The 14,900-nt window shown below is 35.9% G+C and overlaps 1 protein-coding gene across 2 annotated transcripts in view; it reads left to right on the top strand.

The window, feature by feature from the left end:
* The window catches only part of ZFPM2 (zinc finger protein, FOG family member 2), a 305,701-nt gene that overhangs the window by 45,671 nt on the left and 245,130 nt on the right, over positions 1 to 14,900 (top strand). Inside the window, exon 2 of one of the 2 annotated variants that reach the window (XM_086880820.1) lies at positions 10,720 to 10,878. The exons of the other annotated variant lie outside the window; for it this stretch is intronic. Within the exon in view, the coding sequence (XP_086736946.1) occupies positions 10,720 to 10,878 (159 nt within the window). The remainder of the gene's footprint in view (positions 1 to 10,719; positions 10,879 to 14,900) is intronic. 2 annotated transcript variants of the gene reach the window in all.

The following is a 14,900-nucleotide window of genomic DNA, read 5'->3' as shown; positions in this document are numbered from 1 at the left end:
TGTATGATGAATGTATAAATGATCTATAAATGTTGCCATTCAATAAATCCCACTCTGTATATGACCTAGACTATGGTGTCATTAAATTACTTATTCCAGATATGTGATGATGAAAGTCAAGGTTTTTTCATGGTTTTTGTAAGATGAATACGATGATGAAGATTAATAGTCCATTATATTTTTAGTTTACAGAATAAGTGCTGTAATACTGTAATTCTTTGAAGAATTTATTAAAAAAATCACACAAAATGCACCCTTAAAATTTCATCCTAATGGTAATTATAGTAAATTACACCAACTGTTACTGTAAATAATCATAAATGACCATTTAGAGGGGAAAATGAGATCTGAATATCTGCAGGAAAAAAAATATGCATTGACATTTCTTTGCTGTGGGTCCTCAGGTTGGGATTGTTGTACATGGGATGGACTCTGCTAGTGCCCTATTTTTGGCTTGTTGTGGCTAAATACAGCGTAGAATAAATAAATACAAATAGAATAATTTTATTCTACCTGACTTTTTTTCGGATTTTTTTTTTTGTTAAAATACACTCTTTATTTTAACTTACAATCTGATTTATTTTACAATCTGATCTAAAGATTTAGTTCTAATTTGAGACCCTTCCATTTTGTTCTGTATATCAATAAACTCCAACGATGGGATTAAAAATAGCAAATCCTCTCTAGGTATTTAAAATTCAAGGCTCTAAGAATCTCAGTGTTCCCTCAGCAAATTTGCTGAAAATACAGAACTGGAAGGAGTGGCTAGTAAATCTGAAGTCTGTGCTGCCTTTCAGTGAGACTTGGGCAGGCTGGAGTTGGGTGGAGAGGCAGCTAATGAGGTTCAACAAAGGTACAGGATCCTGCACCTGGGAAGCAATAACCCCCTGCACCAGTACAGGCACTGTCTACTTTTCAGTGGTCCTCAGTGACAGGATAAGGATCAAAGGGTACAAACTGAAACCCAGGAAGTTTCGTCTAAATGTGAAGAAAAACAGCTTTACTTTGTGGATGACTGAGCTCTGAAACTTGCTGCCAGAGAGGTTGTGGAGTCCACCTCTCTGTAGATATTCGAAACCCACCTGGATGTAACCCTGAGCAGGTGAACCTGCTTTATCAGGTCATATTATTATCAAATTGAAGAACCTCTATAGGCTAGTTTACCACGCTCTAGTACATGTCTGTGAGACAAAGATCACAAAGTTTGTGATTCAGTTAATTGTAATTTCTCAGCTTCTCTTTCCTGATACTTTAGAACTGGCAGTCACATTAAGCATGGTGGTTTTTTCCATGTGTGTCTGTTACATCCCCTGCTGTGTTTCAGAGTTTTTCCTCTAACTGTGTTGTTGTGTTATGAATCATTTTAGGTATGCTGGCTTTTTATTGAGGTCTAACTCAAACTGGCACTGAATTCTACATAAAATCTTTGTAACTTTGGTCATGTTACTAGAGATTGGGCTGTCTTCAGGGGCTTCTTTTTTCTGTAGTATTCTCTGTTCCACTTAAATAAGCAAAAGACAGGGAGGAAAAAAAAGCAATAGCAATTTAAAGAGAAATAGTAACTGGAGAGGGAAGTCATGGGTTCACTACTGATTTCTGGACCTAAGAAGTTCAGATTCCTTTTTTCTGCTTTTTTGATTTAATTGCATGATGATGTAAATAGATGAGAGACCAGTTTCCATCTGAGGAAATGCAGCTAGAAACAAAAGATGAACAGGAATAATCTGCAGCTACATACAAACTTAGAAAATATTAAATAAACAAAAGAAAAAAGCCCCCTTTATTTTCTACAGTAGTATAGTGTGTCTTTCCTGGATGAGAAAAATGTGAGTATTTTGTCTTGAAACTGGGGATGTAAAATTACAGTGAGTAATGAGTATGTATTCCTCTGATCCCTTAATGTACTTGATGTGAGGTTCCTCTTTCATCGTAGCTAACATGCTGGCCATTAAATACACTGCAGCAGCATCATTAGTCGCTTCAAAGTGCTTCTACTTGCATCACATTTTTCCCTCCAGCAGGTGAGTGAGAACAGTGATTAGCAAATACCAGTATGTGTCACTCACTACACAAGTGATTGCCAGTGAAGTCCTGTGCTTGGGGTAAGGGCAGCACTGGCGTTGGAAGCAGAGTGAACTTTTGCTGCCTTCATGGCTCTGAAAAGCTTTCAGCTCCAAATATCACTTGGCTGTGTGTAAGATAAAATTCATCATATTTGGGGTTTGATGTTGGAGACTGCTTTGCTGTAGCAGTATGTGGAGATGGAGATGGGCGGTAGCGCAAGGTGTCCTGAGTCATGGGCAGTGTGATACCTGCATGGCTGAAATTCTGAAAGGTGAGGTTAGGACATGGAAAGAAAGTCCTTTTACCAGTATCACAGTTTGCTGTGACTGGAGGAAAGGATTCACTGAAAATTTCTGGATCCCAAAACCTCAGAGGATTTCCCTGGACTGTTTAAAGCGGCATACCATAGCTACTCTAGGATAGGTGTTGGTGTAGATTGGCTGGTGTAGATGTGTCTATTCCCTGTTCTCTTAGGTTGAGTTTAAAAAAACCAAAGCCCTCTGTTAGTACAGCAAACTAGAGTCTGGGTATTGTTCTAGAATTGCACCTTTAATTTTTACCTGCTTAGTTGTAAGATCCAAGATGAGGGATTTTTCTTTATTAGAAGGGTGAATATCAAATCTTAAAATGCTTTACATTTAGAAAACAATATGAACATCTTGAGAAAAAAAAATTATACCCTTTTTTTCTTTTTATATTTAATTTTAGGGAAGGACACAGAATTAACAAGCCATCTTCTTACACAAGTGGTGCTTTCTTTTTCAACTTTTTTTTTAAGCCTAGAAGTTTAAACATTATCATCATACTTATCTAGGTAAAACAATACACTAGAACTGGATAATATTTTCATTAAAAGGAGCTGTGTATCATGGGGCAAATGATATTGCCAGTATTTTGAAGCAGATTGCCAGTAGTTTCAAAATTTGTTCTGTAAAATTTAGCAGATAGGAATCATACAGAAATAAATGATGGGTTTAAAAATGACAAAATACATCATAATTCAGGGAAAAATGCTTCAGGGATAATATTTCTGTGTAAGGAGGCAAGAAATCTTCCTTGTTTACTCATTTAAATTTAAGAAAACCAATGATAAATGACCATTGTAAAATTATTCCTAACATGAAAAGTTATCTAAAAGGATCACAAATGCATCTTTGAGAGCTTTATGTCCAGCTTGCTGTTCGCTTTGTAGGCTTTAGCTAAAAATTCCCTTCAGGAGAATTGGAAACTGGTGCACTCTGGTACTCTGGTAGTGTGTGTTGCTGCTGTGATTTTTGTAGGGTGAGTCACAATACTCATCTTGTCCCCTTTGTTCTTCTCTTTCTCCCCTTGTATCACCAGAAACACACAGAACAGCATCTGCTGTGGAGCATCTGCTGTGCAGCTGTTACAAGTGTAGGTAGAATTAAGACATGTATTTTGGCATGAGCTCCTGCTTGAAAACTGAGGTCTGATATTTAACTGCAAAGGTCTTGCAGTTCATGTTCTGTGTGCACTTGGACACTATTTTTTGAAATTAATGTCTCCCTAAGCATATTTTCAATGGTTCCTTTTTCATCATTTCACTTTTATTGATTGGAAATATTCTGGCCTTGGCTCTAAGAGCAAACTGACCATGGGCACTGTCAATTTTGTTGTGGCCTCTTGGATAATGGCAAGAGAAAAGAAGACAAGAGGATAAATGAAAGTGAAGTTCCAAATTACTGGAACATTTAAAGGTCTTTCAAAAGTTCATATACAAGCACAGTTAATGCTGTCATGCACCAAAGTGCCAAAGGACCTAGCAGTGAAGAATATTAATCTACTTTAATAAAATCAAAGGGTTCATTTTTTTTTTTTGTAAAGAAATAATTTGAATAAAATTTGACCCTTTCTACAATAGTCTGTGGGTCAAATTGAACCTACTATTAAAATTCTCTAATATCTTTCATGTATTACCATTTCAAAACTCAATTTAAATATTCACAGAGCTCCTTTTTTAATAAACTTAACAAAATTCAGGTAATTTCCTTCAACTTTCTTGATTGAAGGAAGGCAGTAGGTACAGATATAAAAAGATGTACAGCTACAAGCAAAACCTGAAATCAATTATATATAAGAAATAACATAACACATGGAAAGAAATTAATCAAAAGGAAAAAATTCTGCTATATGATTTTCTTGGTCTGCTACCTGCAGGCAAGGAACGTAAATGAAAAAAAAAAAAATCAGCATTCTTCTTACAGATAAGGGGAAAATTAATAAAAATGTTTCCTTCCTACCAGATCCCCTGATGCAAGTTACGTTAAAAGTGAGTGGCTGCAGGAAGAACTTACGTGTTTCAAAATAACTTTCTTTTCCTACAGAAATATACTTTCATACCTTTTTCTTGCTGTTAAGCTCAATTACATCAGGTTGGTATAGATTTATAGTGTCCAAAAAGCATTTCTTTCCCTTTCTCTCTATTAAGTTCCTCACTGAATCATGGTCATAAAGTTTCTCCCGTTTTGGAAGTGAGAAGTGGTTGATTCTGCTTGGATGCCCCTATGAAGATGTGAGGAATCACAAATTGGAGCAATCTTCCGATCTGGTCAAAAGTTCTGAAGTTCAGCCAATTTGCTAAACAGACTGGAGTGGTTCAATGTGCACAGGCAGCACTGCATCTCTTAAGTACAGCTCAAAATGTAATAGGAATTACAGAAATAATATAGTTAAGATAAATAACGAATAAACTCAATGGACTGAAGAGGATGGAGAAGTCTCTAAGGAAGTTTGCTATGGGAAACTTCCCAAGACAAAGAGAACTCTGAATTATTGTATGGTGTCTTCACTTCCATTACTGTATTTAAAATGAAGTAAATTGAACCCCCTCTTGTATTTTTAGTATTCCTGACTGAATTTTTAGAAGCAAATTCCCTCCAACGTGAATTAATAGGAAGTGTTTGACTGCTGCTTGTCTTATGTAATTGTTTCTACTTAGAAGGAAATGTTCATGTTGAAACAGCAGATAAATGGATTGATTTTTTGAAGCTTTTCCCTCTGTAATCAGGGAGCATCACATACCTAGGTCTTATCATAAGCTAAGGATAATCTGTATGTGGCAGCATGTTTTCCTAGGAAATACTGAATGGATCCCACAGAACATGCAAAATGTCTGATGTTGATCCAGTGAATTTCAGGCTTCTGATTTATTGAAGTTGTTACTATTTAATGCTGCTGCTACTAATTATACTCATTAACCTCTCCCCAGCCACTCACTGTCAAGTATTGTAGGCTTTCTGAGGCATGCTTAATTTGTTAAGAGCACTGATTTATGTTGCTACTGCGGGAATGTAGGAGAATGTTGGTAGGTGAGAAGGAAGCTAACCACTTCACATTTTCATGAGGTAATTATTTCAGTGATACTTTTCTACTATAGGATACATGCATTTTAAGTGCAAAACACTGGACAGGAAAGCATATGAAGCACGTGCTTAATTTGAGCGTGCATTAAAGTGGTTTCATTAGGGTGAAGTCTGATGAATTTGACTATGAGAAATTATTACAGAAATTACCCATTTAATGTTATTGAATTTCAATTATTTCATTACAGTTATAGTACCATAACACTGGAGTCAAGCATTGATGTATCAGGACTAATGTGTTCGAAGGGTTCGATGCTCAAATTTGTGTTAAGAGGAGTGTTTATTGTAGCAGAAGTGTCTCTTGTTAAGTGAGTGTAAATCCTTTTCTGATGGTCATTCATTCTCACACTCGTATGTGTTATTAAAACTATTGCAGTGCTGATTTTGTTTTGTTAAATGTGGCCTGTCCTTTTAAGTGCTGAGGTAGCATCTGTTACTCACTGTGTTGGGATTGTCACTTAGTAGCTGTCTTTGTGTGCTTGCATCTCTATGTTTGCATTTACATTACAGTATATGATATTTTAGGAATATTTATTTATTTAGCATTTAATAATAATGCTAAAAAATATGTCCTTGAATGCCTGTAAATCTGGTACAAATTAGGGAGCACAGTTCAAATTTCCCCACACAGTGCTGGCAAGTGGCCTCAATCAGAAGTAATTTTCTCCATGAAGGCACATGCAGCTCACTCTTCAGCCTCTCCTCGGTGGATACTGTTATTTGTATCAAATTATATGTGGTGGTTTCTCAAAGTGGACTACTGTGTCCACTAAGCCATACAGATTTCTACCACATTGACTATTTCATTGCTGTCACCAGTGGTACTGTTTTCTACTGTGTCTTGTTTATCTCTGCTGTTTGCAAAAAGAGTTGAGATTTGTGTTCATATCAATAAATACTCATGGAGTAAGTACTGAATAAGCAAACTGCTCAACCCCTCTAAATCCACAACATGATTATTTGTTCATTTTATAAAGGAAAAAGTTTTTTTCAGGGCTTCATGCAAAATACAGAATGAGTTAATAGAGACTTAATTTGTCTCAAATTAAAGTACCCCCATTTAAGATTAGAAACTGAGGTTTTACCTAGTGTGATTGGGAATCCTTAGCTATTCATCATTATCTAGCTAATCTGAAGTATTTCAGAATCACCTCTCCTTATATTGCATCATGTTCTTTTACAAACTGCTAATAGGAAAAGAATTGCTGAAATGAGAAGACAAACATCTAGACTATCTCTGGAATTAACTAGTCATCTAAATTCTTAAACTGCTTAAGTTTGAAATTTTACTGCTTTAATTATTAAAGAGTCTAATCATATCTCAGAGCTGTTTGTTGTCAGATCACTGTGACACTCGGATGAATTTCAGTAGTAGCAATTTTTGGATTTTCATTGCTCTGTCATTATGGCTACTGGCTTTAAAGTCATAATCAGCAGTTATTAAAGGATTTTTCAGCAGAACAGGATGGGACTTTAACCCTGGTCCAGTTGAAATAAAAGTAGACACAGTGCATGTTGTGCCACAAGTACTTAATAACATGATTAGTTTAAGTAATGGGAGTAATACTATTGAATCAAATCAACAGTTTAAAAGAAATGCAGAAGGTAAAGCAGGATGCTAAAGTAACTGATTGACCTATATTTGGACTGTTGAAGGTAATATATCAACATAATAACTGGGGGGAAAAAGCACTATCACAGAATACAGTCGAAAGAAACTATTGTTTTAAAACACATTTATTTTTGTCTGTATGACCCAGTAGTTTTAAGTATTTTAAATCAGGTAAGAAGATGCAGTAGCTTTTGTGCAGGTTTTTCCCTAGATAGGAGCTAGTCAGTGTTGATAACCTACCTATAAGTCTTGGAACCAGATAAATTCTTAGTTCTCTAGCTGATGTAATTTTCTGGTAGCAGCTAGAGGTTTTTGCTGGCACATGACCAACTCAGGCAAACATAATCCTGCATAGTTAATGTTTTTGCATTTGTCAAGAATATTTAGTTCCATATACTCTTTATTGTGAGATTCTGAAAATGTATTTTTATTTATTGTCTGTTTATGTGTAAGTAATTAGATAAAGTAGTCAAGAACAGAGAATTTACTCTATTTATATTTCCTTGTAATGGCTTTGGATTTTAGTGTTTAACCCACTCGGTGTTTGAGTGGTAATTAAATATGGCCACAGAAATCATCTATTTTGAGTTCCCATGAAACTAGCAATTAAGAAATACCTAATTTTTGATCTTCTTCTTTTGTTTGTTTTAGTTAAGTTATTCTTAAAGGAGTTTCTTTAGTTATCAGTTACAATATACCAGCTCTGGGCCTGAGCTGAATGTATTTTGACATTTAAAAAATGAAAGACAGCTCAACATGCGTAAGACAGAATTTGTCCCAAAGATCAGGTTGTAGATGGGTGAATTGGACAAGGCAGCAGCCGCCTGAAACCTAGAAAAATATTTATGCATGGATCCTCCAGCATCAGCAGTTGCCATTGCTGGTGTTGGGGCACAGGCTCTGATGCCAGCCCCTGTTAGGTAAAGCTCTGATGTGTTCCTGGATAAACTCCCCTGGGTTTGGTATGTGGGCTGCACGTGCAAGGCAAAGCCTGGTGTAGATGCATGCACACCTCTGATCTCCTTGGGATGTGACAGTTTGTATTTCCATTTGCAAATGCTTGGCCTTGTAACTTTAAGAGATGTTACATACCTGTTCGTACACAAAATGTATCTATAGTAGCATTAGTCAGTATTTTTTTTTAGTGTAAGATTGATTTAAAAAATAAAGTCCTGGCCTGCAAAATGACAGGGGTTTGAATCAGCGCTGTGGAGCTGGTGTGTACATTGTATTTCTTCTTCTTTCTTGGAAAGAGTGTCAATGGAAATTATAAGGTGTGTTTCCATGACTGCTGCAAATGAAAGCATAGCAACTGCATTTCTGTTCTTTTCCTAATTAACATACAGTGATGATTAGCTTGCTGATTATGTATTGCTGACCTGATCAAACAAACTGGTTTAACATCTAGGAACAGACCTAAATGTCATGTATACATGCCAATTGGATTACTTGCAGGTGAATTGCTTTTGCTGTATTTTGTAAGACACATTGCAAAAGTCAATAACAAAGATCTATTCACTCAGCAGGAAATAGACTTTCACTGAAAATGTCTGAATTTTAAATTTTTTCTTCAGATTTAAAATACTTGTAAAATTTATTAAGCTTATAGCTGTACTTGAAGTGATGCAAAATATGGTATTAATACATTTTTATGTGCGTCAAAAAATTATGTTTCCCTAAAATAGCCTATTTTTTCCTAGTTTATTTATCCAGGTGTTACTAGGAGTGCACACCAGTAAATGGCTCTACAGGCAATGTCAGCTTTTAATAGTAAAATGAAATTTGAGTAGTATTTCTGATAATTTGTGCAGAACCCCTTGTGCTTTCCTTTCATGAGGCTGGACACAAGTAAGGTGCCTGGAGTGCCCATGTTGAGCTGCAGCGCACTGCTCCAGCGTGTGCTCGTGCTTTGTTCTCTGTTCTGTACAGTGCCATAGCCACTCTTCATTCCCTGTGCATATGCAGTTGCTGGATTTTTTCCCAGCATGGCTGGAAGGTGCAATTAACAGTAATGGATACTTTGATAGTGAGAATCTTTATTTCTTCAGCCATAATAATAGCCCCTTATTTTAGGAGCTATATTGTTGAATGACAGCTACTGTTGGTGAGTATGTGTCTACAAAAGTGGGCTCATTTGGTCAGATTCTCAGCTGGCACAGAGAGTCATATTTCCATGAAAGATAGTAAGCTATATTAATTTATGGAATCCCAGCTGGGAATCTCAATCAATTTCAATAAAAAGTAACCATCATATTCCTCTGAAGCAAGAATTACACAACCTAGCCTAAAGTGAATTTTGCTGTTTTAATAAATGTAGGTAGTTACTGGTTCGCAATAAATTACTTAAAATTAGAGTGTAGTCAATATTTGATTTCTTTAAAAATTTATTCCTTCCTTTTCACTGAACACAACAGAATCATTTATGTATTGTATCTCAGCATGATAGATTATATAGGAATAGTGTATTTAATACTGTAAAACTATCATATAAATACAAATCACATTTTTTTCATTACCTAGCTCGCTTTCATTTTGAAGAAGAAATATTCAGTCAATTATAAATGAGGCTGTGCTTTCATTGGAGAGTGAAATACGTAATTTTTTTCAAGCCTCAACCATGTATAATGAAATCTCTCTTTTGAAATCCAGTCTTAAGATGGATTTTGAAACATACTGACATTTAATAAAATCTTTGTTAAATTAAAATATGTTCAGTTATTTCAAATCTCTATTTAAATCTAGGGTGAAATTCTACATCCTGCACAAGAGATGTCTTTAGCAAATAGTTGCTATTAACAAATGATTTTGAAGTGTGTGTATATAAGAAAGATTTTAATTTTTGCGTATATTCTAATTGGTAACCTTGGTGTTACGTGTTATAATCTGTCTGGTGCTGTGTCTTTGAGAGGATCTGTAGCAGTAATGTCTCTAGGTAACTAGAAGAAAAGTCAAGGACCTCAGACTACCATTTCAAATTCAAACTCATGCCCTGTTGCTGTAACTAGCTTAAGTTTTTGTAGCCCTGGGTGGCTGTTTACCAGGACATCTTTTTGGTCTCTGAGAAATGAATAAATAATCTCTTGAGTCCTGTCCATTGACTGGGAAACTGTTAAATAGTCTGGCATGAATGATCATGGATACCATCAGGGGCTGGTTGAAGCAAAATAGCAGAATAAGCTGAAGTTTGTGCTGTCAAAACCTTTGTAGTATTTCACTGTTGCCAGTACATTTAATTTGATTAACAAAGCTTGCAAAGGAACATTTTGAGTGCAGTAATTCAGCATCAAAAACAATCACTAGCAAACAAGAGAAAGCTCTTCACTGTTTATGTCGTTTTACAAATACAGCTTTGATTTCAGCTGTTAAAACTGTCTGTGTTTAATAGTAGAGCCCAATGAATAATGAAAAACCCCCATGCGCGAGTATTGTTAATACATATTATTAATGACAGTTTGCATATTCTGATTTGAAGTCATCAGGAAAAGTCACTTTCAATTTCAATTTCCATAAAATGGTGTTTGTCCAATTCTAGTAAATGCTGAACACAGCTGTGAAAGGAAAAAAACTAGCTAAAGAATGCCAGTTAAAAGTTCACTGAGGTTTTATTTCACATTGTCCTGTTAGATGGTTTTGCCACAGTGTCCCTGATTCTTTTTTAAGGGCCCCTTGAAGATGCCACTGAGGATGAAGAAGAAGAGTGCCTGTCTGAAGAAAATGATACTATCTCAAAAGAAGACTTTCCATTGGAGGAAAGCTTTTCTGCAGAGTTTGAGCCTGAAAATCTGAGCTGTGAAGAAGTGGAATACTTTTGTAATAAAGGTAATCATTGTAGCCAGCCTCTTGAGAGAATACTGTCCAAATTTTGTCCAATTGGTCAAAGATTTTTTTTGGTTTAAAATGTACAAAAAGCCCTATCAATGCTACCTTAAAAACAGGAAAATGAGTCACTTGTGAAATTAAGCCTGGTAAGGGATAAATATTTAAGTATGTTGAAGGACACTTCAGGGACATGAATCATCTTGCCATAATGTTTCCTCCAAGTGTTATTTTCTACATATTTAACTGTAGAGAACAGGCCCCAGAAGTCAATTATTATCAGATCTGAAGCTAGCAATGCAGCATGTCTGTTCATTGCTTCCCTGCCTAGGAAACATTGCTAGGAAAACAGATTGCATCTGTAGATTTTTGGATTAAAATAGAGCTTATTATAGAATTTATTATGCACAGTAGAAAACTAGTGATTTGTGAAAGAATAACTTCTGAAGTTGCAAACACTTTTTTGGTGCACTTGTTACTTGGGAATTACTGAAGACTGAGGTATTTTAACATGAGACTCACTAATTCATTCTTACCAGTTCTGTCTGCAAGGTTGTGCTGCTTCCCAGTCAGCTGGCAGACAAACACACTATTGTTATTTAGAACATTAAATAACCTTCTTCCTGCCAGATATCCACTTGATTGCTTTATTGTTTGTCTTCTGCAGGTAAGGATGCCTATCAAATAGCTGAAATTGTTGTGGTGGTGTTCTTCTGTTAGTCCACAAGTCCCTCGGGCATTTGGATGTTGGTGGTTTCTCTGTCTTTCTGTTCTTTCCTGGACATTGACATATATTTTCTCTTGATAACTTGATGCGCTTCTGGTTTTGTATTATTTTCATCTGTCTTGGACAAAGTCAAATAAATCTGTTGGACGAGTCAGGTGTTCTGACTGCAGAATATTAGTCCTTCCTAGAGAGTCTTCAGTGACAAAGGCATTACAATGTATTTTCTGTATATCCTCTATGTAGCTTAGTAAGTCACCCTAAGATATCAAAACAGTCTAATCCATACTTTGGAGTTCAGCATCTACAAACCTTATTGTGGGGAGAGACCAGATTATCAATAGATTCTTTACAAACAGGAAGAATTTAGTACTACTACAAATACGGTGTAAACAAATACCACAATTACTTTGTGTTCACTGGTTCACATACCTTTTGGACACCATTTTCCTTAGCTGGAAAAAAGCACTCATCCTGTTATTGGCAGTACTAAATAAATATTGAAACCACTATCTACATAATTGTTATACTGGTGTCTCTTGAATTTCTCATGTCAGCAGTGGAATACTATGTCCCGCTATTAGTTCATATCATATCAGTTTGATTTAGTTATCTCTCTGTATTTCTAACTGCATTTCCAGGACCTACTAGTGGAAAGTACTATGGTTTTAGATGAAATCAAGAAAAAAAAAAAAAATTTTAAAAAATAGCATATTTTGCAATATTGCAAATTTACATTGAATTTCAATTTATCTTGGATCCACCCTTTAAATAAACACATCTTTGAGGGAAATCACTGAATCAAGGACGTTGCATTAAAGAAGATCAGGCATCAAGTGGGAATACATTTAAATCTGAATTTTGGTTATCTTGATTATATGTTTTATTAAGGACATCTGCTGATTCTTCAGGCTAAGCACCTTCTGACTTCCCAGCAGTTTGTGTGTTGTAGTTACAAAAGAATCTTAAGTCTTTCCAGTGCAATTTCTGCAGAAGAAGAGTTGAAAAGGAGATCTCTAAGGATCAAGGGGAACATAAAATTTGTAATCTACCTCCAGCTGAGGCAGTGTGACAAAAAGTCCCACTTTGAAGCAAATTGGGAACCTCCCTGGAAAAGGATGGAATGGGAGACTGGAAATGTGCTGGGTTTTTATTAATGTCTTAACTTCTGTTGAATGTCCAACTTCTTCAGGGTCACATCTTAAATGTCATTAGCATGAGGCCACCTATGTTTTCTTGAAGATAAACCCTAAGAAGAAAAAACTAATCTGGAAAGCAAATAAATTTCTTTTGTGTTCTTTTCTTAGTGGAAGGGTTTGTGGCTCTATTATATAGTAAATATAAAAAATTAGACTAATTCTCTTTTTTTTTTATGAATCTGTTAAGAATTCATAGCCTTTTGTTTTTCTTTGTAGAGCTTCAGTATTGAAATTAAAAGATAATATGAGAAATAAGCTTTGCTTTTTTTTACTAGAAATATTTTTTAACTTCATGTGTGAAAAGTCATCATGAAAATGAAAAAGCATGAAAGTGAAATGTGTACCAAATAAGCTAGAGAACAAATAAAAGCAATCTAATTTCTGTTTTGGAGGCCTGACTTCTGATTTTTCTTCTGCTCTTTGACAGTATTGGCAGCCTGTAAATCATAAGTATTTCCAGATAAGGGAAAAGTAAGTGTAGATCTGTGTTTCCTCATGCAACAGGTTGCCTTTTTACAGAAATATATCAGAACTGCCATGGGAATCCATTATGCTGTCTCTGAATTCTGCCCTTGCTAGCATGGACCATTAATGGTTTTAGAAAGTAAAGGTGTTTTCTTGGATATAAATTTTATCTGTCCTGTCTCCCTATTTCCCTCCCCTGGGGTTTCTTCCCAGCTGACCCAGAACAAGAGGACAAATGAGTAGCGGGGCTTCCTGCAAGAATCAAGAGGCATGGGGAACAAGTGACACAGCTGTTGGGGAGGAGGTGTTTGTGAGGCTTCATCCATGGTATGTTTTTTATACTTACCCAGCTCTGTAAATTCTGCTGCCACCTAAAACCAGGGGCTTTTTGCTATACAAGCTAGGTACTGAAGGCAAAAAATTTACTGAGGTCACAATTCATTTTGAGGAATGAGAATAGAGAACTTACAGGTTCACAACTTGGTAACCTTGGCTTCTTGAAGAGATTTTCCTGTCAAGCTGTGCCTGATGGTATTGTAAGCAGAGAGCAGTCCCTTACTGTCCAAATTGCAAACAGGAACCTTTATAAAGCCATACTTGTCATTTCCATCTTATTAATTTGGGTTTGTGAGATAGATACAGCAGAATAGTTGCCAGAATAAGAAGGTGAAGGCAAAAGCCTCTGCAAAGTGTGAAGCAAATTAATCACGTTGATTGAGCTACATGTCATTTTACAACTTCTCCATTTTCAAAATTTTGACTCTCCACTATTACTTTTCCCTTCTCCTTTTGCTCACTAATGGCTTTTATGACAAGGAATCTGGAAAGTTCCTCCTCTCCCACACTCCTGAAGTACCACAAAATTAACTTTGCTGCATGTGGATATTTATTCCTATGTAGCCTATGAGAAGAAGTGAACAATGATTAAAGCCGAAATAGGAATTACCAACCTACTATTTGTCAGGGATTCCTTTAAGCTTCCAGCTCTGTTTTTTTTAACCTTTTTGGATGAAGAGCTTCATAATTGATGGCAGTTAAGTTTGATTTGTTTGCAGTTTTGACAGCGAGATTAGGAGAAAAGGAGTATTTTGGAAATAGGATAGTAGTGTTCTATTACAAATTGCACTGATGTCTATGTTTGAAGTAGAAACAAAAACTTTGTAGAAGGTAGCCTTGATGATAGTGCATTGCATTTTGGCGGTTTGAAAACCACCTTAAAAATTGCTGTTTATTTTTAGTTACTACAAATGGGTGTACAGCCAATAAAGAGGGTATCTGATGATGCTGTCCACACGAAGACTTTATTAGCTGGAATTTCCCTTGCCGAGTATTTTTTTAATCAGTGGACATCTGGAATCAGAGTCTGTATCAAATTAAGAATAATTCAGATTAAGTTCAGATGTAGAAAATTTATTACTAAATGTCAGTATTTCAGCAGTCTGTGTATGGAGAAGATAGCCTGTCTCCCATGAAGAACAGGGATAGAGCTGGATTTGGAAGCTAGGGCATAAGGCATAAAGAATAAATTTTGTCTACTGCAGGTTGGAATAACAAATTAATGTGATGCTAAAAGAGGTGAGAAGAAGTGTGCTAGGGCTAATGATGGCAGAAGGGCAGATAGAAGGGGGGGAAAACAA

The sequence above is a fragment of the Cyanistes caeruleus genome, chromosome 1 (genome assembly GCF_971803275.1).
Source record: "Cyanistes caeruleus chromosome 1, bCyaCae1.hap1.1, whole genome shotgun sequence".
Taxonomy (NCBI): domain Eukaryota; kingdom Metazoa; phylum Chordata; class Aves; order Passeriformes; family Paridae; genus Cyanistes; species Cyanistes caeruleus.
Note: the sequence above shows the minus strand (reverse complement) of the source record. Positions and strands in the feature narration are given on the sequence as shown.